This window comes from Amphiprion ocellaris, chromosome 15, assembly GCF_022539595.1.
Source record: "Amphiprion ocellaris isolate individual 3 ecotype Okinawa chromosome 15, ASM2253959v1, whole genome shotgun sequence".
In the NCBI taxonomy this organism is placed as follows: domain Eukaryota; kingdom Metazoa; phylum Chordata; class Actinopteri; family Pomacentridae; genus Amphiprion; species Amphiprion ocellaris.
This window is the reverse complement of record NC_072780.1, coordinates 14,477,064-14,503,675: the sequence shown is the minus strand read 5'-3', so window position 1 is coordinate 14,503,675 and position 26,612 is coordinate 14,477,064. Positions and strand designations below refer to the sequence as shown.

Here is a 26,612-nt window from a genome sequence, read left to right as displayed (position 1 = left end):
AGGGCCTCTTCCTCACTGACTCTGTACCACACCCTCCCTCACTGTCCCTCGCTCATTCCTCATTCTCCCCTTCCCTAACTCCCTCCATCTGGTGTTAAACTGACATGGTGCCTCTTCTCCTGTGAGCTTTCCATCCATCACTATCTCTGCACCAAGACGGCCAGCAGGAGGCTGCCTCTAATGAAGCAAATGTTTATTTCCGGAGTCTGCCTCCTACTTCATTTGGATTGGGGTGAATGGATGGATGCTGGACGGGTAGAAATAGAAGCCGAGGAAAGTAATGGACAGAGAGAGAAATCCCTGCTAAAATGGGCATGTTTTCTGTGTGTGGGAGACCGTTATTTCTATATCAAAGCTTATCATATTAAGACAAAAAAAAAGCCTCTTTTGTCTTCTTTCTTGCTTTCAAAATTTGCATATATTTGTAAAAAAAAAAAGTTTATATTATTGAATCATCATCATCATCTCTAGCTTTTATAAATTGTTAATGTGTTGCTGAAATGCTTAGAAAATATGTTGTTTTCTCTCATTCTCCTTTATTTCCTTCCTCCCTCTGCATTGCTTTTCCTCAGTTGTGAACTGCACAGAGCCAGGCCATGTAGAGAACAGCATCAGGCAGGTACTGCCCAGCGGGCCGCATCGCTACAGTTTCCAAACCACTGTGTCATACCGCTGTAACCCAGGCTACTACCTGCTGGGCACCAGCTCTATCTCATGTCAGGGGGATGGCACCTGGGACCGCTCCTTGCCCAAATGCCTGTGTGAGTAACCTGGGGGGTTGGTTGCAAGTGATGGTGCATGATTTCAGTTTTTTTTTGTATGGCCTGAAAAAAGAAGACGGTTTACATAGCTCTGTTGCTACTACTCCACTCAGAAAAGGTTTATACTGATTTTCTTAAAACAGTAGTCTGCTATCGTCCTCCTATGTAAGCCTTATTTTTTCTGGCTAATTATTGCAAACAAGACATATCAGTGGCTTATAACTAGAATTGATTAATGAAATGTTTACTATGTAAAATGTTAAATCATGATGAAAATTACCGTCACAGTTCCCAAGAACAACAATATACTGTATACAGCAAAATAAATCAACAAATTCTGCAGGAAATAGTAGAAATATGTGATATAGTGAATTTAGAGGCATTATTCTACATGTGATATATTCCAAACTTTTTTCCTCTAATTTCTTTGCTTTGATTGGACAGTGGTGCTATGTGACCGCCCCAGCATGCCTCCTTACGCCCAGATCTCAGGTGACCGTCGAACAGTAGGCTCAGTCATCCGCTACAGCTGCATAGGCCAGCGTACCATCATTGGCAACACAACAAGAATGTGCCAGCTGGACGGGCAGTGGAGCGGCTCGCCACCACACTGTTCTGGTATGGAAACCTACACCCAGATTGACTGGTCACCCAGATTGATGGTTTGAATCGCTAAACCTGACAATATTTTGTGAAACAGATTGTTTACTTGATATTCAGTATCAACTTTAATTAAAAAAAAGACTGGAACAAACAACATTATGTTCATAATATTTGGAGCTGCATGCTGCATAGCCCATCTTTTCATCCTCTTCTCCCATTTCTGCGTCTTATATGTGATTAATTTGGATTTAATAACACCACCCAGTTATGCTGATGCCCTCATAACACCAGGCCAACAAATAAAAGAGTTTGCATGGCAGCTGTTTGCAGGTAATGAGCAAAGTAGGTGGACCTAAGATGGAGTTGCCTGTCTACTCAGCTGGCCTCAAGGGCAAATAGAGTGTCCTCCATAAAACCGCTTTAATCTGCTCATATTAGACTGAAAAAGATCAACGCCAATACCTCAGCTGGGTTATGCAGCTCTGTAAAAACAGCAGCCCCTGTTCTTCCTCTCCACTCTCCATTCTTTTTGGCATTCCAACTGTAGTCACACATGCAGGCTTTGGGGATGCCCATTCACGCAAGTACATCTCTACAAAGATGTGACAGAAAAATACACAAACACACATACAGTGACAGAGACACATAAACCAGTGCTCACACAGACACACAAGCTGTGTGACAATAAAGTGGCACTGTGACAGTTTAATGTCGTAATTCATGACGTTCTTATATATCCCAGGGATTGCTAGTGTTCTCTCAACAGGCAATAAAGACAACCTTTTTATAAAGATTTGGCTGACTTTCTTAGCTCTGCATTATTAAAGCGATGTTGACCTGTGCCTTGTAAAATGAGTAGCAAGAGCAGTACACATCTTTACTAAATGTTTTGTGGTTGTTTAAATGGAGGACTTGGAGTTATTGAAGCGGGATGCAATAATATGTCGGGGCAATGAAATGAAAAATCACTTCCTATTGTACATTTTCTGTACAATACAATGTTGGACGAGTAGAAATAGAGAGTGTCTGGGGAGCTAGTCACTTCTTAAAGAGGGAGGGAAACTTTTTTTTTCGGTTGGGTTACAAGTGTAAGGGAGGGGTCTATGATCCTGTTCTAATCACATTATTATGGTGCTTTAACATGAAAACATCACTCTTGTGGACAATACATTTTTTATGTGTGTTTAGATTGTCAAAAATATGAGCAAGTTTTGTGGTACATTTACATGCATATTCTTCTTTGTTTTATCTTTGTAGGGGAGTCTGCAGGGCTGTGTGGAGATCCAGGTGTTCCTGTGCATGGTATTCGTCTGGGAGAAGAGTTTACAGTGGGCAGTGTTGTCCGCTTTAGCTGCGAACCCGGCTATATGCTGAAGGGCTCGCCGGAGAGAACTTGTCTGGCCAATGGGACCTGGCTGGGCACACAACCTGAGTGTCATGGTAAGCAGTACACACATGTACTCACACCTTATGTATTTATTTTCTTCTCTGAAAAGCATGGACTGCTAAAATGGATTGAAGCCCATGCACACAGTTTATACAGCAGTATCACACAACTCAGCATCTGCAGAGATTGTTTTGGCAGTGTGCTCACAAAGAGACTCACATCAATTGTCAAACTTTAGAATGAGACGGATATGGATTCCGACCTTGTCTCCTCATCCCTTCACCCTCACAGAAGTCTGTGTGAGATATACATGTGTTTCGTGGATAAAACTACTATGTCCTGTGGTGGTGTCTGTGGGAGAAGGATGTACTAAAATCACTGCTCTTGGCTATTGGGTCTTTCCATGGCCTAAGCAGGAGCTGCGCACACATACTTTGTGCTGAGTTAAGTAATTTACAGCGGGTGTTGCTTGTGTCTGATCTTGTGCATTGTCAAAGATTGTAATATATATTTTTTCAAACATAATCTCAAGGATGTTCCTCTGGGTCAAGAAGCATATAAATGTTGAGATTGGGTGGTTTCAGAGTACCTTAAAATAATAGGTGGATTGGTGTTGCATTTACCAAATTGTGGAGAATAGGGAGCTGAGCCCTAAGGAAAAGCTCTCAATTTAGCAGTCAGTTCAGTTTTCAGTTTCCAATTCTCACCTGTGGCTATGAGCTTTTGTTGAGCAGCTTGGATATCAAGGAAGAGCTTCGAATAAAACAGCTGCTCCATCTGAGGTTGTTCAGGAATCTAGTCACGATGTTTTCCCCTATGTACTATGGGAATATTCTGGACATGTCCAACTGGAGACCCTGGAGCAGACCCAGAAGATGATGGATTGATTGCATGTCCCATCTGGCCTGGAAACACCCAAGGGAGATGGAGGACATGACTGATGAAAATCATGTGTGGGCTAACAATTTAATTGCTTCCAATCCAACCGAAACCTGGAAAGGTGATAGAGCACATGCACAGATATAAGACATCTACATTACCTTTTGTTCACTTTAGTAGCTTGTACTTTTGTTCAGCTGTCTTTAATGCATATTTTTTGTTGCGTCTATTGTTCCTTTCCTCAAATTTTCTATAAATTACATAGATATTACTATGTATTAGTTCTGATAACCTTTGTAAACACAGATTAAAATGTATTAGATAACAGACAAATAAAAACACACATGATGTCCGATAATAGCCACAAATAATGTTGCTCAGGTTGTAGATCGGATTGTCTTAAAATCGTAAGGTTGGTATGTCAGTTTCCTCTTGTCCACTTGCCAAAGTGTCAAGTCACTGAACTCCAAGTTGCTCACGATGACAGGTTAACGGCTTGCATGGTAGCTCCACTGTTATTGGTATGCAAGTGTGTGAATGGGTGAATGACAGGCAAGTAAATGTAAATATAGAATGTGTGTACTTTACTTTATATTTCATCATCCTTGCGTCTATTTCCATCTCCTTTAGAGCTAGTTGATCCCAACCATTCCCCTCACTGAAATGTACATTTTAAACTCGTCCTACTCAGGGATTGTGGTTAATACTGTCATAACAGTCACTGCCTATGTGATTAGACATTACCTTTTTAGAGTTTGAGTGGAAAACACATAGTGCGTATTTTGTTTGTGTTTGCAAGTGATTAAAAGGGAGACAATAGAGGACATGACGGAGAATATTTCCTGTATTGACCACTAAAGTTTTAAATTTTTGTCCTTGTGCAGCACCACATCCATTCTGCTGCAGACACCTGGAAAAACAATTCTCTGAATGTGCAATTTGTGTGGGACTGATCGATTTGGGTCATTTTGCCCAGCACTATTCATTATTATTGCTGAGCCAAGACAAAGACATTACACACAATGTGAAAGTAATAGAGTGCAGCTCTTCTTTATCTATGGTCAAACATATTGAGTGCAAAAGTAGAATATAACAAGGCTCTTAAGGATAATATCAAGAGGAAGAAGTGTGCAAATTTAACTTACCAAATCTGTTGCTATCAGTTGTACATTTATTCCCTGCCCTTTTCTTACTCCCCATATAAACGTGGCCCTTGTCGTCCATAATCTTAGTACACGATGTGTTATTTCCAGAAGCATCATCCTGTCTTCCCAGCTGTTTTCGCTTGTACTCTTAACACCCCCTCACACCCACGCAGCCCCTTCTCCTCACACCACCGCCACCACCAAGTCTTTCCCTCGCCTCGTGTGCCGTGTGTGCTATGCTCACTAACGGAGGTTGCCCACCTGTTCTCAGTTGGCACAGACTTCAAGGGCCAGGCCACATCTGGTCATTACGGGAGGGCGATGCCCACGGGGTTCTGAGGGCCTGGGGCAAGCTGGAGACTGTAATGAACAGAACCATCGCTGGCGGCCGGACAAACACCAAGGGATTTTCTGAGCAAAGGATGTGTCCATCAAAGCAGAGTTACTTATGAAGTAGGACACAGGGGAACAGGAGAGTGGTGGTAGGGTGGGTGGATGAAGAATGGAGGGAAAGGGAAAACAAGCAAAGTAGGAATGCATATCAAACAACTAAAGAAGTATAAAGAAAACCAAACTACATATTGTTTTATTTAAGTCATTTAATATACATCTGATTGGCATGGCTAAAAGCTGTCAATGGGGAAGTGGTCTTTAAAGATAATGGAACCATGCATGCACTCAAAGGGACTGTGATGTGGTTACTCTAGAGAATGATGACACAAAGTTGTGCATGACTTTATGTACATTGCTGGACAAAGACATTATAAAATATGATAAGAGGTTTTAGGCTTTAAGCTGATAGAAAAATCCTTGAATGAAAAAATGACAGGAATGTAAGAGTAAGGAGAGTTTTCATCTGGATGCATAATACACTTTGACCTCTGATCAATTTGGATTTAGTCAGTAAATGATTACCTAATCCTTTCTACCCTTTGTTTTTCTATCTCATTTTCAGTGATTTCCTGTGGAAATCCAGGAACTCCACGAAATGCCCAGATCCTCATCCATGATGGCCTAACCTTTTCCAGATCCATCACTTACTCTTGCAGAGAGGGTTACTACTCTACTGGACTGCTTACCCGACACTGTACTGTAAATGGGACCTGGACTGGCAACATGCCAGAGTGCTCAGGTACAAACAGCTCCCTCAGAAGAAATAGCTGAGTGAATCTTTATACAGTGCCTATCTTTTTTTTTATTTGAGTAGTGGAAATGTTAGTATTGACAAGATGCTTTTGTTTCTGAGTTGCCTCATCTTTATGTCATCTGTAACAACATTTTACACTTTCCAACATTTTAAAAGTCTGTCCATTCCTTGCAGAGAAGGGAAATCCTGGTTCAATAGGTATAATCATTCCAGGCATTTACTGTTATACAAGATATGTAAGACAACATGGAACTCATGGTAATTGCTTGCAGTGGTGACTGTCTCAGCAGCGAATGCCTCTATGTGGTCCTCTGGCTCACCATGAAGAAATTGGTTTGACTCATGGCCCATTCAAAGGGTGCAGGCCTGACTGACAGCCCTTTATCAACATGTCTCACAAAAGACATACAGCTGCTGTACAGAGAGAGGAGACCCTAGCAAATAGAGGTCACTAACAGAAGCAGTTTCTTCTGAATGGAGAGGATAAAACCCTAAGCAGCTCCATTATGGATTTCAGAACTCAGTAATCCATAGGAGTGAAAGGGTACATGTTGAAGCACTTTGGCAGAATGCCTCCAGCGAGGGAGGGACATGGGAAACGGAGTGTCTCTGACTGAATGATTTCTATTGAACTGGAAAAAAAAAACCTCCATGCTCAGGGTGTACTTGACAAAGGTAGCTACAAAACATGGAAGTTCTGATAGTTTTCTGTCTACATTTCAGCTTCAATCTACTTAATGTAACTGATAGTTACACATTTGCATCATACAATTATGCTTACTAATGACAATGTAAGAATATTGTCCTGCACGAGGAGAATTTATCTAACTGCATGTCAGTGCTGTAGGTATTGTTAGAGGGTAGACTTCTCTAGATGGGCATTGTGGTTCCAGGTAGCACGATCTTTCCAGGGTGGTGGGAAATGTAAGTGCTCACTCAGTCAAGTGGAGATACACTACAGCTTAAACACGCCCAGTTTCTGCACCCTACATAAAATTTTACTTGGATAGACACTTTTGACTATGCCTTTTGTCCCAAGGCAACTTAGCGCAAGTTGTCATGTGAACTGAATTTTCCTTCTTCGTAGTGTTTAAAACAGAGCTGAGCTATGATGCTGCTGAGTCACAGAGTGGAATTCTCACTGTTGTTATTCAGTCATACTGTTTTCCCCGCAGGATATGAAAGTACTAGGGCAGGACCCGAACATCCGAATATTCGGTCGTTACAGTGGTATCCGAATATTTATTTTGACATCCAAATATTCGGCTCATGCGTTTGTCTCCGCCCCCCCATTTGGTTCATTTTGAAACTTTGGGGAGCAAATGTAGAGATCGTCGTCACAAGAGTCTCCCTGCATTGTCTCTGCTTCAAAACAGAAACAAATCTAAGTGCAATGACAGTTGTTTCACATTAAAACCATTAAGTCATGTTATAAAGAAGAGTAATGCACTTTATACATATTTTATATAAAAGAGGTCATCCATTAATGAAAGCAGAGCTAATTGCCCATGAGGACACATCAGCTATGTTGTCTTAGCTGAGGTTTGTGAGGTGAACTGCTTGGGTCAAGTGCATCTTACAGTTCATTAACCCTGAGGCTCCATCCGTTGTGTGATTCTAGTTTGTTCACTTGTTTCATCCAACCTGTATGACATTAATTTCCTACGTTACTAAGTACAATCAAATGGAAAACTAAATAACTTCTTAAATTATGTGTCTCAGGTGCAGTTAGTTAACAAATGGTATTAACTTCTATCCTTGTGTTCTGCTATGTCTGTTTTTAGTGTTGAATTGTATTTATTCTCAGTTGTAATGTCAATTTGTTTCTGCAGTAATTAACTGTGGTGATCCTGGAGTACCAGCCAATGGGGTGAGGTTTGGAAATGATTTCACCTACAACCACACTGTCAGTTTCCAGTGTTCTCCTGGTTTCACCATGGATGCTGACCGGGCGTCCTCTCTAGTCTGCACTAAAGATCGCACCTGGAATGGCACCAAACCACTTTGCAAAGGTATAGTTGTATATAACTTGCATCATGATGTGACCAAATGGGTGGAATTATGGGTAGATTACAGAGTTATTCCTCTTGGGCCTCTGACACAATTTATGCTTTGTCTTTGCTTCATCAATTTACATTATCAGACAGGAACATAATTGAAACCGATGTGCAGAATACATGAAATACAATTAGGCTTCTTTGTCTTGCTGTAGCAATTGTATGCGGTCCACCACCCACCATCCCTAATGGACAGGTCGTCGGTACAGACTTCACCTGGGGCTCCAGCATCAGCTACTCCTGCAACCAAGGTTACCAGCTGTCCTTGCCTACTGTGTTAACATGTCAGGGCACCGGCAACTGGAGTGGAGAGAAACCACAGTGCTTCCGTAAGTGGCACCACGCTGTCATGCCCAATTACATAACATGTATTCATTTGTCTCTGACTTTGCTTAAAAAATGTATGGTATATATGTCTCATGTGCTGCGTTTCTTCCCCACTGAAAAACCTCCAGTTAAAATCCAACATGTTTTGTGGGTCACCTCATATTACCGCATTTCTCTCTTCCGTTCATCCTTCTTCATTTTTACAGCTGTGTTCTGTGGAGATCCAGGGATGCCAGCACAGGGGAGGAGGGAGGACCGAGGTTTCACCTATCTCTCCTCTGTGTCCTTTTCCTGCTACCCTCCCCTTGTCCTGGTTGGCTCAACAAGAAGATACTGCCAGTATGATGGCACCTGGAGTGGCACACAACCCTCTTGCATAGGTATGCTACAGTTTGTTCCTTAATTTCTAGCAATTTTATCTCACTGTATCACGTGTTGTATTTTGGCGTAATAATGGTGTGGCGGCCAGTGTGCAGTGTGAGGCCATAATTCCATAATCAGAGCATATAAACTAAAGTACGATATATCATTGCTTTTATATAACTCAAGTGTCAATGTGAGAGACTTCCCTTTGGCTGACAATTGCATTCTGCTCCCTTTTAGTCCTAATTGCAATTTGCAACCTAGACATAAAGCATGCAAAGACCATTTGATCCTGCTAACAAGCTATATTGATTTGCTTTTTCAATTCTGACTTGTATAGTTAATTAAAACAACCCTGAACATTTATATCACCAATTTCAGAGTAAGCATGGGTTCAGTCGAATCTTTATTCCGTGTGGGAAAAGTGTGGAAATGCAACAAAGCTCCAGGGGCCTGTTTCAGAAAAATTGTGACATACAAGCTGCACATTTCAATGTAATCGATTCCCACCTTGTTATTTTTGACATATTTCACTAATTGAGGAAATTGTTGTCCCTTGACCCATCTATGATCATGTAAGGCCCTTTTAGCACACACAAATGTATCTGAAACTTGAAAGTAACAAACAGTGCATACATAATATTATCATATTAATAATGTTTCCTCCTGCCATAAACATCTCTTAAGCATCATTTTAAAGACAAGAGTGATATAATTTAAGGTACAAGGTTTAAGTGTGGATACTGCAGGTAAAAGCACATAAGAAAACCTTGCAATGTGGTCAAGAACAAACTGAAGACAAAATGAAACAACTTTTTAGCACTTGAGCTTGTTTTGGTATTTGAAGTGCTATGAAATATGCACACATAAAAACCTTTGACCTATTACCTGTTAGTGTAAACATTAATTTATGAATGCTAAAGTCACTTGTAACTCCACTACCTGTGCATGATTTATCAGGCACTTTGTTTAACCATGCTTGGAAAAACCATAGCGGCTGGCATGTAAGGAAGAGTGAAACTAAGATTTAGTGAGACTCGATCAATTAGAAATAAAATGTGGTGTATATTTACAGTGTGTAGCTACCGCTGACACTGCTTTACTCACTTTACTTTACATTCACTGCAAAGACTGGCCTCTTGTGGCTTCTTGTTCAGCTTTCAAGTTGAGTGCACTGAGACCTCTTGCAAATGACAAGTTCCATTCATTCTTAACGTGTTTACACTAAACTGTAATGTTTAATGTTACTTCATTCCCATACAAATTATATTACAATCTATACTGTGGCTTTAGGAAGATTTATTCAAGGTGTCATGTCGGTGAAGGCCTTTGCAGTGATTGGAATTTCTTGTTACTATACACTGTAGTATGCAGAGAAAATGCCCCAGCTAGTGGCTTTTAAGAGTAATAGTATGCAAAATTTGCAATGAATTTTTGATATTTGTCAACAGATCTCTAAAAAATTTTATTTCCCCCACAGTAACTAAAAGCAGTTCATCTATTTGTCGTGACCTACAGAACTGTGGAAAAGTTTAAAGCACCAGATGATGAATATATAAAAAATAAATATGTCAAGTGCAAAACAGCACTGATTCTCAAGGGACACTGTTACACAAGATATTTAGCAGGTTGGTTGTTCCAAACATCTTGGAGAACTTGCTACAAATTTTCTGTGCATTTAGGCTGTCTGAGTGTCTTCTGTCTCTTAATGTAATCCCAGGATGACTCAGTGAGGTTCAGAACATGGCTTCCTATTTTTCTTGTGTCATGGATTGACACTACCACAACACAAGAAATGACCGTATTACTAACACTTTGCTCGACAGCGGTCAAATTTATAGCATGACAGTGAACACAAAAGTCTTTTCCCATTGGATCATTAAATTTTACCTCCCAAGTTCACATTGCATACATCGACAGAGGAGCTTTCTCAGACTGGAACCCCATTCTTCTAAAACATGTCATGTTACTGGTTGTAACTTGAAAGAATATAAGCATTTTGTTTCTCTTAAAATAAGTAAACATTACGAATTCTGAAATCACAACAGAGTTTTTATCAAAAAAAAATGTTGTGTGTATGTGTTTTAGATCCCAGCCACACTACATGTGTAGATCCTGGCACTCCTCTCTTTGGAAATCAGAACAACAGTCAAGGCTACCAGGTGGGAAAATATTCTTACGCAGAAAACTTAATACATATACTGAACAAAAAACTCCTCAAAGTCTATTTTTCTTTTACCTATATACTATAATATGTATTTTCCTTTTTTACTACTCTACCTCATGTTGCCAATGTGGACCCTAAAGTTGAATCAATGATGACTGCAATATTGATAATATAAGAAAGCGCTTTACCTCTCAGTTTAGAACAGATATTTCTTCTGATATCATAAAGCACACTGACAATGTTTTCTTTGTCTAAGGTTATTTGTAATATATTTTCAATGTAGAATTTAATAAGAAGAGCCCGCATGGGTTTCTTAAGCAAATTCTGAAATAAATGAATTATAAACTTTGTGATGACTGAATTCCATTCGATTGCTTCTACGTTTATATACAGCTATTGTTAATGCTTTTGGCAACCCAAGTGCTTTACCTACAATGATAATTCCAAATGTCTGTTGTAAAAGGGTTCCTATTGATGAATTACATTTTTAAAAATTGTACACTAACAAAATAGAAACTTGTTCCATTTTCCCCATCTTAATAAATGAGTTATATATTTAGCAATTACTTTACTAAAATCTAACATCGTATAGTGATGACAAATCATTGCACTGAGATATTTACACCTATTTCTATTGGTGCAAATATGTTTTTTTCCCCAAGTTTAAATAAGAGCCTGTAAACTATGTTGCTCATCAGATTCTGTGTAGTATAAAATTTGTTGACTTTCAACTCCAATGAAGTAGAAACTAAATGACAACAAATCCAACAATGATAATTGAACTGCCTCTTCTGTTTGGAAGACAGCCTTTTCCTTATGAACAATATCATGTCAACGTCATCATGTGTTTTCGCTTACAGATCAGCAGCACTGTGTTCTTCAGCTGCAGAAAGGGCTACTTACTGCAGGGGTCCATTTCTCGCACATGTCTGCCCAACCTCACTTGGAGTGGTTTTCAACCTGAGTGCATTGGTATGAACATGATCTGTTCATATTGTAAAAACATGAATAGTTGAATGGGAAACACAGTCTTGACTAAAACTTATTTCAAAGTTGCTAATGCCTGTCTATCCCATATACTTGTCCTTGCCGCCACTCCTCTGCCTTGGCTTTCTCTTTCACTGTTTCTCTTCCACTGTATTTATTTGTTTCTAATCTGTTTCTCCTCTGAAAAATCTCCCTGCTCATCTCGTCACCCCTGCTTTACCTTGTTTCTCTGAAATTCTACTCTCTGTTTTTTGGCTGCTTGAATCCTTCTCTCGCTCCCTGCAGCCCACCACTGCAGTCAGCCAGAGCTACCAGCCCAGTCTGATGTGAGAGCCATTGAACTGCCATCCCTTGGCTACACGCTGATCTATACATGTCAGCCTGGCTTCTATTTGGCCGGAGGATCAGAGCACAGGACCTGCAGGTCCGACGGTAGCTGGTCAGGGAAGCCACCTTTATGTGCAGGTACAAACATGGTTACATTACATCCTTAAGGAAACACGGAGATCTGCTAGATATCTAATATGCAAAGACATGGATACTCATGTAACCTTATTGAATTTTCTGCTGCTAATTTCCTGCATCACTTCAGTGATTAAAACCATGTAGACAAAAGCAAATTACACTTGTATACAGGCACAAACACACACTGTATACCAGATCTCATGAGATTATGGCTATATGGACATAACCACCTTCTTTCCTATGGAGGGGCACAGATGTATTAAGCACTTACCACACTTCCCCTCGTATTTATTATGTGCAGTTTTCATAAACGCTTTTTATTGAAATCACTGGGGTCTTAACTGGCTCAGGATTCATTGGTGACTAAGGTTGGGAAGCTGGGGATTCAGCTAATGTTGATGAATAGCTCTGTTAACGCTTGCTTATTCTCAGACACATGCCAGGGCAGGATGGCCCATCCATCACACAATTACACTGCATGGAATTACACACATTCACACTCAGACACACACACACACACACACACATGGGTAAGCTTTGAAACATTAACAAGGGTGCAAAACTTGATTAGGCCAATGCATCCCATTGATTAGGTTAGCAGAAGTACCTCTTACAAATGGTGAGGCAGCATTAACAAGGTCTTGCAGACAAATAGACTGCCATTAAGACACCCCCAAGCATTGACCTAAATACATATAGGAAAAAAAATAGAGTAATCGACGAACAATTATCTAGGGTAGAGGAATGCTAATGGCTGGAGCAGGAAGACGTACTAGAGGGGTAACATCCACGTGATGGATTCCATGTCTAGCTGTTGCTGAAATATATAGGGTGATGGGTATTTTTAAGGCCATGCTATTAAGACTGAAGGCAAGAAAGAGGACTGGCCTTAGCGCATACAGGATATTAACAGTGCCTGTGGGCGCAGTGATGGAAGGGCAGCTCAAAAGAATGGCAGCTAATAAAGCACAAGACTGTGGTGTGTGTGTGTGTGTGTGTGTGTGTGTGTGTGTGTGTGTGTGTGTGTGTGTGTGTGTGTGTGTGTGTGTGTGTGTGTGTGTGTGTGTGTGTGTGTGTGTGTGTGTGTGTGTGTGTGTGTGTGTGTCTCTGTGTGTGTGTGTCTGTGTGTGTGTGTGTCTGTGTGTCTATGCTTTTTGTGTCTATATACATTATCGAAGGTTAGTTTTATGCTGATAAACTACCATCAGTATAACTCTTTATTTACGATAGTGAGTAAAGCCCTCTTCATTCTGTTTACCTGTGTGGGTGTATGTTTACTACTGTGATGTCGTCCTGCGGCCCCATGTGAACAGTAAGGCATTATTAAAACTGTGACTCTGATTTAGCCGTAACCCCAAAGGGATACTTGGGCTGCTTTTTTGACACCTAAGTCGTGTCGCAGGCAGCCCTCAGTCTGGCCGCCACAGGGATTATAAATCAGACAGGAAGTGCTGATGGTGACATCCTCCTCCTGCAATTACCTTAGAGGTGCTGTGTTTAGAATCAAATTAAACCTTCTATTTTCACTTCCCAAGGCACACTCTGCACCCGTTTACAGGATATACTTGTTTAATATTTCCCTTTGTTGATTTTGTGTCTTGTGGTTTCTAGCTGATAATCGCCCAAGTGGTAAAAGCCCAGTGGGGACAGTGCAGGAGCCACCCTCCAAATTACCAGGTAAGACAGGGTCTCCTTGAATTTCAGAGTTACCTATCAAAATAAGAAAGACTTTAAGCTCATTTTGCTTGATGTCATTCGTTTTCATCCCAGTAGGAAGTACAGAGTGACAAATTCTGTCACATCATACCTTGTTATCCAATCTGATTTCACTGATTAGTTTATCCTTTAAGCTTAGCTCTTAGTTTTATGTGTTCTAATCAGTAAAACAACCTAGAATCTGGTGTTTATATGCCTTGAAATCCCCAAATAAAACAAAAGAAATTTGTTTCTCTAAGCTCTGTATCTCATTATTGAACTTCTGTCCCCTCTGCTGTCTTTCAGTCCCTGGGGGTGTGTTTGCTAAGAACTCTCTGTGGAGGGGCTCCTATGAGTACCTGGGGAAAAAGCAGCCAGCTATGCTGAGCATCACTGCCTTTGAACCTTTTAGCAACCGGGTTAACGGGACGCTCATCGACCACAGTGGAGTTGAACTTAAGCTGGCAGGTGGGTACCCAAAAAACAAAAGTTACTGTCAACATCTTCACAAAAAATGTGCACGTGAAGCCAGTGTTGTCTCTCCATAAAGTAGAACAGCAGACATTTTATGATTTTTTTTTTTCTCCAGTAGCATAATCCCCTTTGCAGCTGTGATCATTAAGGTGCAACTCTGCATCAGTAACAGCCAGGACAGCTCACTCCTCTGTACCTGGCTTCATCACAGTGTAGTAAAAAATATTCTCAACAGCCGCATTGAGTACCATGCTCGATACATAAAGTGCTCCTGCTACTTTTACTTTTCTTTTTTCTTTGCACATCAAACAAGTTGGGCTCTATTGCATAAATCTAAAATTCCACAGAGCAAATTTCTTTGAAGGCAATATATGTTTTAAATAAACAATATATCTTTTTTTTCCCCTTAAATAGCTGTCAAAATATTGTAACCTGATATTTATATTGTCTTTCACAACACAGTGCTTCAAGTTTATTTTTAATAAATAATTTATTTGATTGATTTTACCTTTTTTCTTATGTAAATACATATAAAAACAGAGTATGAATGAATAAAGATATATTCTCCGTAGCTAAAACCTCTGTGTATCCAGTTTTTGTCAATAAACTCTTAAAATCCCATCAGGAAGGCCTGCTGTTTCACTGACTGACACTTAACTTTATTACATTGGCATTATAGTCAGTTGATTACACATATGCAATGGGATTTTCATATGGTTTATTGACAGTAACAAAAACTTATTGTCTATACTGATTTTTTGCCCTATTTTCTCAGTATGTGGTGACACCTAAAGTTTGGCTTGTTCTGATGTGGACAAATGCACAAACTGACTTTAGCCAATGTAGAGTTTTCATCTGCATTTTCACAATACAAAACTTAGAACTTAAATGAGATGCATTTTTTAGACAATATTGAGCATGATAGGTTGATTTTCCTGATTGGACTATGAAGGTAAAGAGGAGCAGTTAGGGACAGAAGAAAGCGTCAACACAATAATAATAAATTTTATTTATAAAGCGCTTTTCCAAAAACTCAAAGACGCTGAATGTGATGAGGAGGAGCATTGCTGTGATAAGAGGATGAAACAGAGCTACATCACATATCTGTGGCACATAATAATTGTCAAATGGTCCAAAGATGACTGATGTCCCCAAATAACTGTCAACATCTTTTTTTTTTTTTGTAGGTACATATAAAAGGGAGGAAGCCCAGCTGCTGCTACAGGTCCACCAGATCAGAGGCCCTGTGGAGATCTTTGTCAACAAGTTCAAAATAGACAACTGGGCCCTGGATGGACATGTAAGTTCAAGTCCAGGGTCAGGTGCAACACAACACCTCTCTTTGTATGTACAAAGATATTACATTACACACAGGCACACATCTTTCTTATGAAATACGCACAAGCATAAATGCACACTAACCTTGTCACTCTCGGGAGATGGAGGGCCCACCGAGAGTTTTCTCTTTAATTAAAATGTCAGTTAAATCATTGCTTGGTAATCAGGACTCGACAGACCCCCTTCACTCCTCTCTCCCATATTATCCCCCAACCTCAGGCACCTCGAACACACACACTCCAGATTTAATTAAAAGAAGCAGATCACAGTGTGTATGGTTGTATGTCTGTGTGTCTTTATGCGGATGTTTCACAAGATGCACAGCACGAATGGTTTAAGTGTGCCTCCTGCAGAATGGAGTGTTCCTCTTGTGCAACATGCTCGAATGTGTGCAGTGTGGCTGAGTGTGTTTATGTTTGTGCTCTTGAGCAGAAAAACATCATATTAAATGTGAGCCATAAGAGCGCCTCTCAGCTCCTTTTGACATGATATTTCATTTTCCGCGTGCACCAGCTGCTGACACTTTGATGATACGCTCCTTTGTAAAGCCTGGATGTGACACATAAAGTGTCTGTCTTCCATTCCTTTCTCTCCTTAGGTGTCCTACATCTCTTCATCCAACTCCATTGTGTACCAGGGATTTGTCAGAGGAAAAGGCTTTGGCCAATTTGGTCTCCAGAAACTGGGTGAGTGGGCTGCCCACTTGGTAATAGAAACCTTTGACCAAGTGGTCTCCTGGGATTGACTGTATGTCTGTGTTTCATATTCCTGTCTGGATTCCCATCAAAGAAAATGTTCAATCTTCTTCTAGATTAGCTGTTTTTATGGCAGTGCATTATGTTGTGTTGAATGTGACATTTATTTACCTTTGCAAAACACACTTGGAGATTGTGGCTGAGGCCAGCACAAAGAAGGAAACGCAGTTCACAAACATGGCTAATAGTCAGAAAATGACATCCACACAGTACACACAGTACACACACATGCAGCTTAACAAAGTCTTTCCTTAGGGAGTTATATGTCGATTTGTTTGCCAAATAGCTGCTTTTCCTACAGTTTTGATTCAGTAAATATCATCCATTCTTTGCTGCATGTCATTCTTTGGCTCCTTCAGTAACTTCAGCTATCAGAGGTACAGAGCGATTTTTAAAAAGCTACAGCTATCCATATTCTGTCCCATTATTGTGACCTAGAAATCCTACCCGCGTGATTCTCCATGCTGTATACAGCAAGTCCTTAAATCCTGACTTCTTAGATCTGAACAGCTGCTTCAGTCAAGCAGTAATATGTTTGTGTTAGACCCATCTGACACACATGCGCATATATTCCTTGCCAGATTTTCCACTTCCTTTGATATACCTACCTGCAAACACTTCCCACTTTTCTGCCTGATCCTAACAAGTTGAAGAATAAGAGAAACATAGAATATGTAAGGTCCTGTCTTCATAAGTGTTAAGAAATGACTGGTAGATTTTTGTCTTGTTCTTCTCATTTCATTTTTTCTAGTTCATAACTCTGGTTTACAGCTGCCACCAGCTGTTTTGTTTAAGCTCTGAAAAAAATGTCCACAAATTCATTCCTGAATCTCAAACACTTGCAAACCACACAGTGATGTCAAGAGTTAGAGAAGCCTTTTTGACATTTAATTGATCCTAAAAAATTGGACTTAACCTCACAACTATGTACTCATGCACCAAACTTTCCATCACCCGACTGTAGTTAATTGAAAAAAAATGTCACTTTTTGTATGGCAGTGACAGGTTTTACATCTCACTAAGTCTCTATGGTTCGTTGTCTTCAGGCAAGGATGCTCTGCAGCACACGCAGAAAGAAGAAAAAGAAAGTTTTGTAACATGCGACTAAAATTGGATTTAAAATGCATCTCATGTCCTTTGCAGTCTGACTTTTTGTCAGCTATTGTGACAGATTTCTTAAACTTCTAATTTGTGTAAATAGTTTAGTAGCTAATGCCAGTGCTTCTGAATTTGCTTCTTTCTTTTTGCAAATTCTCATGAGGGTGACATATTTCATAAGAATTTAGCAGCTTTTATAAAGCAAAGCCCAGACTAGAGAGGCTTCTACACTGTGACTGCAAGACAATGTGAAGAGCACAAGTGTAGGTACAAAGACAGATCAGATATGAGCAGGAATTTGGAACTGAGCATGATGGTATTCGGTGTTAACATAGATTAAGTGTGTGTATGTACGCTGAAAGTGGATGTGGAAATCTGCTGTAATGAGAAAGGTGCTTGAACAGCAGGTGCAGACCCCCCCTCCCATCACCCTGCCTGATTGAGCAAACATCTCTTCATTAATATAGAGGGCTGGGGCTGATGCCAGAGTGTTCATGTGCATGTGTGTTTGAGAGAGTGTACGGAAAAAAAATGGATGTGAGTCTGGGAGATGGCTTAGACGTGTTGGAAGTAATCCTACTTAATTTGTCTACATTTCATGTTTTGTTTTAACTCAGTGGTGGTGTAACTGCGAGTGCAGTTTGCCTACATGAGTGCGTTTGTGCATCTGTTTGTATGCCCCCACTTATGCAGCAGGGGGTTGATTGGCAAACACCACAGAAACCACTAATTGAATTCCTTATTGTTTGTCACTTGTCCTTTATTCGAGCTTTTTTGGCATTCTGTGACAAACAGGTGGGCTGTCACTCCTCCACTGTTGCTGTTGCAGACACACACCTCCATAAATTAGAGAATGAATCTGAAATGAGTTAATAGCTGTCGGCCTTTGATGTAAGTAATTAAGAGTCATTGTTAGGGTAATGGAATTTGACATTCCCATGGGGGAAATGAAATTAAAACATAGAAATAAACTTTAAAAAGTCAGTTTAGGCTGCTCCCCCTATTGTGAATAAATAGTGTTACTTGTAGCACTCGTCAGCGATTTCAAATTAGTATATTTCATTGTTTTCCTATTTATTTGCCATAATGCATTGTCAAACATTGCTGGCAGAAGATGATTTCATTTTGCTTGTTTAAATTGTATTTACGGGATTTGATGTTGTGTCTTCTGCTGAAGTCAGATATTGAAGTAATGTTGAAGCAATGGCTCACTGTCTTGTGTATTTTCCTACAGAGAGTTTAGATCCCAGAGGAGACAACACAGGCTACAACTTTGCCTCCAACAGCAGTTCAGTGGCGGCAGCCATCCTAGTGCCTTTTATAGCCATGATCATTGCAGGCTTTGCTCTGTACCTCTACAAACACAGGTAAGGCTTACGTGGACATATTTCACACTGCTACATAATGTACGAGCAGCATTGTGCTATTAATACAATGTGAGGGATGACCTCCTTAAACAGTATTCATTTTTGACAGCTCGGTCAATATTGGTGAAATAGGAAATGCTCTTTTAAGATGCATTTTTACGTTGCACAAAGTCACTTTTGAAATGTTGAATACAGTCTTTAAAAAAAAAAATCTGTATGGTTGTTGTCTTTGGAGTGTGATATATACAGAAAAATCTTTACTACATTTAGAAGCATTTTAGCCAACATTTACATCTGTTAAGTTATCTGTTCAAAAATTAATCTTGCTTGACTTGTCTAAAATTTGCATTCATCTTCCAAAATACATTAACTTGATATTGATTTTCAATCCACTAAGGCTTATGTTGACTTGAATCTGAGAACGTGATTATCTGTGGTATAGGGAAAATTCCCCTCCCTGCCTGGAAAACTCACTGGTTCATAACAGGGAGACAAATTGAGGTAGTAATGAGTGAGAGTGATTGAGGAAGCAATCTCTTCATGTGTGATGCACATAGTGCTAATGTGAAAATTTTAAATGGATTTTGTAACAATACAGATAAGTGCTGTTACCAAATAGTGCCATACTATGACACCAATTTCTGCTGCATGGTAGATAAAGACTGATTTCTCTCCTAATGTGAACACTACTCATTATTTATTGCAATAATTCATTTCATTATAGAAGAAGACCCAAAGTTCCCTTCAATGGTTACGTGGGCCATGAAAACACTAATGGACGAGCTACATTCGAGAACCCCATGTATGACCGTAACATCCAGCCCACTGACATCATGGCCAATGAGACAGAGTTCACAGTCAGCACAGTGTGCACAGCTGTATAGCAACTGCTTCCTCCAGAGGTAAGAGTCAGACACCACCAGATCATCTGACTTCAGGATGCAGAAAGGACTTAGAGCTTCAGGCATCTTTGGTTTCACATTTCAGTGAAAGGAGATAAAGTTATCACCTTATGGTTTGCCTGAGCTAATCATACATCTAAGGCATCAAATTTGCTGAAGCAAGACACACTTTCTCAGAATTCGGTTTCACGCTGAAGCTTTTGCACCGTCCCTTAAGAATATTCTACAGATAGAAATGTCAGTGATTGGTTTTCTGCTACTATACACCCTTTGATCTGTCATATTAATAAATTTCATTTTGGTTTGTTTATACTTAAAATATTTTTTTAAAAATAGAATTTTTTTATTTTTTTTAACCCTGTTGAGAATATCACATAATTATATAATAATATATCATATAATAATCTATTCTGTGATTTCTTCCGTCTTTGTCATGCCATCCTTTTGGTCTTGCTTACCATTGTTTTTCTGTCTTTCTCCTTTTAACCATTGTTTGTTTCTCCTGATTTTGCTTTACTTTCTTCTTTTTTGCCCTTCCCCTGCCGTGTTTTTTTCCTTCTTCTACACACTCATCCTTTGTTACATTCTTGATTCAGTTAGGGGAGGAGCGGTGCACCACATCCTCGCCTGCCTGCCAACAGAGGACATCTATAGTTCCTTGAGCAGAGGGCAAGACAAAGATAATTTTATTTGCTGAAATACCTTCAAGAAACATCTCCAGTGGCAAAGGCTCTTATCTGCAGGAGACAATAAAAAAAAGAAACCATGTGAAGACAACAATAACTGTAAGAAATACCAACAAGAAGATGCTTTTTGTAACTTTACATGGTTTTTTTTGATCATTTTCCATATTTTAAGGAAAAGCTTCCACCTGAAACTGCAGCCTGCCGGAGTATTGCCGGAAGCAAAGCTGTGATGACTTTTCTCACCGCCCTCCGCCTAAACCCAAAGGGAATTTTACAGTCAACTTTAAGTCAAAGAATTTACCTGTAGCTAACAGAGATCTCTGTGCAAGTGAACTGTATGGCGGACAGCCTCGTGTTGACCTGTGTGAGTCAGAGAGAGACAGTCTGGACTGTTTTGATTCATCTTTCTCACTGTTTACCATTTGCTTTTTTTTTTTCTTTCTTTTTGATATTCTGCCTGCTTTATGTGAAGAGTAATTGGGAACCCTGTTTTTCCCCCAACCGTCTGCTCCTGAGGCTGTTGAAAGGTTTCATCGGAGGCCCTGAATTTCTGACTCAGGATGAATTAAAAATTCAGTGAGTTTTGAAGGCCATGTTGGAGACACACACTCTATCATTAGAGCTTGACTCACTTCTCTCTTTTTTTTTTTTTTGTAGCAGGGAAGAAATTCTGCTTGCTGAGGCAACTGTGTCCAGTGCAGAGGTTAAAAGGTAGCTAGAGCTGCTGAAAAAAGCACTTAGTGAGGCTGTAGAGAGAATTTATGTGTGTGTATATGTGAGTGAGAAAGAGTGCATGCATGTGGTGTGTGTATTTCTGCACACATTTGTGGCTGCATCTTCAATCTGGCCCAAAATATCATCTGTCTGTTTTGGCTGCAGAGATACAACCAAACACATGGTAATTTTGTTTTATTTTAAGAAATGCTTAGGATTTAGCTTTGGAGTATCTCTGTATGTCCACCTCGAGGCTCTGGTAAATTAAATGTCTACCCAGAACAAATACTGACAATCTATAAATCCACTGAGTTTCAGTTCCCGTGCTTTTTCTGTTGGGTTGCAGTGATTCGCATGCAATCACTTCACAATTTAGCGAGGCTTTAGAGAGAATGAAGGGAAGCATGGGTAGACAAATGCACCCATCACACCGATGTAGCTAAATCAAAATGTTAAACAAGTGGAAATACTTTGAAATTTGCTTCACAGATGCACTGGTTACAGCCAACCTGCCACTGTCAGTCTGAGGCACTTGAGGAGAAGTAGGGACAGCAACTGTGATACATTTCCATGGATATACAAACACTTTGGGACCACATCACATCTCCTTTCTTTTCCTTCATATCCAAAAAAAGATCAGAACAAAGCTGTAGCACTAACTAGTGGAGTATTCTCTTTGGAAAGACTGCAACTCTGAAGTTAGGTTCTCTGCTTTGGCCTTTCTTTTTAATCCTGGATCCACCTTCACATACTTCTGCGGATTGAAGGTGGTACGTACTGTGTTCCTCTGAGATCTAGGTACAGTAGTAGCTCCCTACACTTGGCCTTAGGAAAACAAAGATCAAAGTCTGGTCATGTTCTAGCTCTCTTGAAAGGTTCAATTGAAGGCGTTTGAGTCTGAAGAATGGATGAGTCAGTAATGTGTTCCCTCCGGATCACATTCAGGTCTTTTCCTACAAGTTAACTTCTGACAGCTCCATCCCTTTGAAAAAGAATAGTGTTGCTTTGTTTTGTCTTTGCTCGTCATGAAAATGTTGCAGAAGGCTTCTTCAGAGCTGTGACGGCAGGGGAGTCGTTGGCATACTGATTACTCCCATGCATTAAATTAGAAATGATAAATATATGTGGGGAAAAAAATATTTTTGCATCTATTGCTAACACTCATCCTCATATTTGTGGCAACTAGAGAATGATATACAGAAAATATTGCTTTGAAAGTGCGACACGGGAGGAAGCTGTCATCAGATTTAACAGCAGGACTCTATCTTGGCTGGTGAATGACATTTCTAATGAGAAGAGAGGATTCAAAGGAGTCATGCTTTTTGACCCTTATTATGTGTGTGTATACGGGTGTAAAACATGTATGAAAGGGAATGATACCCGCTGGATTTCAAACATCCTGCTCCCAGCTATTACCACTTACTATTCTCATACCTGTCTGTCCTGTAGATGCTGAGTGGGGTGAATAGTGCTCAAATTTCACTGGAGCAAATTGAGCCATTACACGCAATTTGCTTTAATTTAGCTGTGCTTCATCGTCAAACCCATAACGAATCCCAAATTCATCTTACCATTATCACTAGCAGGACAGATTTTGTTCAATTATGTAATGTTTGACTCCAAAACTAGCAGTCTCAAACATCCATGCATCCTTATTCTTTGGCATCCTTCTCTTTAGTAGTATTCTTGCTGGAAATCAGGAAGGAAATTAAACGTGCATGCATTTATGTCGGTACATTAATCTATACATTATGCAGCAAAGTGGTTTTCACAGTCAAATTCAACCTCCATACCAACAGGTTTTTTTAATGAAGTCTTTAAAATCCCCTACAGTACATAATTTCCCTCAGAAATTCAAGCCTTTGAAACCAATCACTGTATTGTTCCTTCAATCAGTTTCGCTGTGGGTCGGTAATTGGTTTTACAATTTTATTACTTTTAAAGCTCTCGTTTATCTCGACAGTACAGATAGAATATTGCCCCTTGCCTGCTCTGGTCGTGAATTGATGGAAAAAGAAACGATTGAATTACCCTGGAGATTTCACGGGGAGAGGAGCAGTTGCACTCACATTATCTGGAAGGCATTGCTACTGAGTTCTTGTAGTTTTATGCTGCATGGTGCATTTAATTTATTTTTATTCTGAAATTGTTCCAAATGTTTTAACAAAGTGGATAGCTTCATTACATTCCAGTTAGTTTTTGTTAAAGCCACTCTGAAGTGGCCTTTGACCTGCATTCACTCCTCTCATGACGACCTTTAAGAACACATCACTTAACACTTCATTAAACCATGTTGAGTTTTAAACAAACAAGTGTGAGTAGCTGGTGCAGTAGGACATGATGCCCACAATCCCTAGAGGGAATTTATTCTATTTGACTAGATTTAGACTATAGATCTGGACAAACACAACACAGAAGCAAAGGATCGCACAACTATGATTGTTTTTACCAACAAGGGCTCATCCTCAAGAAATTCAGAAATGGTTTTAAAGGGCCAAACTCTTACCTTGTCAGATATTGTTACCTCCTCCAGTCTCCAGTAAGCACTTTATGTTAATTATAGTGCCTTGTTACAACCCCATGATTCCATGATTCAGCTCGAGTGGCTGCGTTTTTGCTTTCAGGAATTCCACACATCATAATTTCCTTGCTAAGATCTGGGGGTTTTCTGATTTTTATGTCAATGTTTTTCAGGTTTTCTGTCAAGCCCTTATTATCATCTCTGCATGAATAACCCAAACACACGCCTGCTGCAGAGAGTACAAACTCTTTATATCTGTGTTTTTGATCTTACTGGGAAAAACGGAGCATTTTAGGATCCTGTCAGAGTAACCATCCAGTTTTGTTCCTTTCTTTGCTTTTTCTAAATGACAAACGAGATCATTAGTACTGTATCTCTGTGTGCAAGAGTTAATATCCTGGATTTTATGTACTTGCTGACATGTTCGGCTGATATTTGTGTTGTGTGTGTTTCTTTTAAGTCTCCTTTTCAACCAAAGAAAGTTATTCAGATTCAACCAAATTAGAAGTAGACAACACTACATAATTAAGATTGACTGTTTAATCAGTTCTTGGTGTTCCTTTATTTAGTTCCACTAGTTAGAAAAGTTTGTAATGGGGAAAAAGACATTTTCAAAAATTCATGCTGGTTGAAGTTTAAAACTTAATGGGCACTACATCTCTGGAAGTATTTTCTTTTAAACCCATCTGGGTTTGCCCAGAAAGTTCTTTAAGAAAGTGCAGTACAGTTATATGAAAATGAAGATCAGTGAGTTCCGGTTGAAGCCGGGCTGTAAGAGTTAGAATTGGGTCTTTCTTGATGGCAGCTGGCTACTTCCTGGTTCTCTTTGCATATTTTAAGACAGAAACTCTGTTCATCCGAGGTTCATTTTCGTTATCAGCCAGACACAGCTCTGGGTTCTCTCCTACTCACCATCTCTTCTATAATAAAACACACCACAGCTATGGTCTTTGAGTTCCCTTCCAGTTCACTGAGTTTCCTCACAGTTAGGCACAAGACCCAAAGCTTTCTGCAGCTATTCGCTTTTCAGCACAAGCCGCACTGTACCTGTATCGAAAAACCAAGCAATCCATCAGTTTATACCGTGTGACATATTCTGTATCAACTATCATTTGTAATCTCCCATCTTTCACTGTCACCGCATATCGACGACTCCAACAAAACCACACTTACAGCTGTGTTTTTCCGGCACATTCCATGCGATTTGCCTTCACTATTCAGCCCATTTCAGTGTGTCTAGTGGACTAAAGCGTGGGGGAGAGGGAAAAGATCTATTTTGAGAAGCTTTGGAGCTCAGATTAATTTTATTCTATAAGTGGAGGTATAAGTAGACTGATAGTTGAATGATTTGTGATCAGATCGTGGGAGTTAGGAAAAACTGCTGAATGTATTTCATTTCACTGAGTGCATCTCGATACTATGTTCAAAATCTGCAATCCAACAACTTCTCCTCTGTTTGTATGCAGTAATGGATAAAAGTATGTTGCCAATGTGTGATAGCAATGGAATAAAAACAGAATGTCAATTTATCTAGAGTATAATATAGCAGAGTATTTACAAAAAGTTGCTTTTTGTTACCGGAGACTTTACATTCCTTTTATGGCAACAAAATTATGAAAAGATCCCATGTTGTTTTATTTTTTTCCCCTTATGACATATTTTTAAGCCAGTCCAGCAGATCTCTCAACTAGCCTCTATGTGAGGTTGAAACTCATGGTAACACATGCGCCTAAGCAAGATCAACATGGCCCTTGAACGCCTCAACAAAACAACAAAACAGTGAAAGGCAAAGATTCAGTGTCAATGTCTTGCTCTACACCAAAAGGGTGACCTGTAAAGAAATGGACTAACGAGAACTTGAGCTGACTGTAACGACAGAGCAACTCCAGAGGGAACGTTTCTCTAAGAAAAGAGAATATGTTGACGAATAAAAAACTTTTTTTTGTACAGAGATATATTTTTATGAAAATACATTTGTAATATAAAAAGAAAAAATGGATTGACATATATGTAAATGTTTTTCTTTTTCATTATTGTAGTACAAATGCTAGTGGGGAGTATATGAAAAATCTATATATATAAATATAAATAAATATATATATATAAATAAATATAAATATATACAAAGAAAATACAAGCAAGGCTTTTTGTATATGTAAAAAAGATTGTACATAAAAGTTTACATACATACTGTACATATGTAAGACCCACCATGGCTTGTCTGCAATATATAAAATGTATTTTATCCGTCTGTATATGATGCTTTGCATTGTGTCTAAGCTTATTCTACTTTCTTGAACTTGAAACTTATTTTGAAGGTTTTGGAATAAAATATAAAACCTACTTTCCATTTGGGTATTTATTGAATGAATGAGTTTATTGCTTCAAGCCCATAATCATTACTTAATCATGCATAATTAGCCTGCGGGGGTAATAAGCAGTCTGATATAACCAGTGTTCAGGGTGCAACTTCTCATATCTGGGCCAAGATATCTTCTCTCCACTCTCCATATGCTGTGCGATCATGTTATCCTCTGTGCAAGTGTACTTGTGTATGTGTTTTAGGTTCACATCTGATGCTCTCTGTGCATATTGACTGCATGCTCTCAGCGATGTCCCGCCTCCACTCTTTGGATTGAATATTTGCTCACTGACAAGTCTGTGACACAAGTAAGTCAGAAAGACGAATGTCACATTCAGTATGAAAAGGTTTAATGATTTAATGAGTTGCACTATCTATATGTATCCAGACAAAGTTGGTGTGTTATTTTCAG

General features: G+C 39.5%; 1 protein-coding gene across 1 annotated transcript in view; it reads left to right on the top strand.

The window, feature by feature from the left end:
* The window catches only part of csmd2 (CUB and Sushi multiple domains 2), a 245,624-nt gene extending 219,443 nt beyond the window's left edge, over positions 1-26,181 (top strand). Inside the window, exons 56-72 of the mRNA XM_023275803.3 lie at positions 573-761; positions 1,206-1,379; positions 2,622-2,804; positions 5,731-5,907; positions 7,755-7,934; positions 8,135-8,308; positions 8,513-8,686; positions 10,758-10,831; positions 11,697-11,808; positions 12,109-12,288; positions 13,900-13,965; positions 14,290-14,451; positions 15,645-15,757; positions 16,394-16,481; positions 18,883-19,015; positions 19,740-19,917; positions 20,514-26,181. Of these exons, the coding sequence (XP_023131571.2) occupies positions 573-761; positions 1,206-1,379; positions 2,622-2,804; positions 5,731-5,907; positions 7,755-7,934; positions 8,135-8,308; positions 8,513-8,686; positions 10,758-10,831; positions 11,697-11,808; positions 12,109-12,288; positions 13,900-13,965; positions 14,290-14,451; positions 15,645-15,757; positions 16,394-16,481; positions 18,883-19,015; positions 19,740-19,899 (2,339 nt within the window). The 3' untranslated portion in view covers positions 19,900-19,917; positions 20,514-26,181. The remainder of the gene's footprint in view (positions 1-572; positions 762-1,205; positions 1,380-2,621; positions 2,805-5,730; positions 5,908-7,754; positions 7,935-8,134; positions 8,309-8,512; positions 8,687-10,757; positions 10,832-11,696; positions 11,809-12,108; positions 12,289-13,899; positions 13,966-14,289; positions 14,452-15,644; positions 15,758-16,393; positions 16,482-18,882; positions 19,016-19,739; positions 19,918-20,513) is intronic.
* The last annotated feature ends 431 nt before the right edge of the window (positions 26,182-26,612 follow it).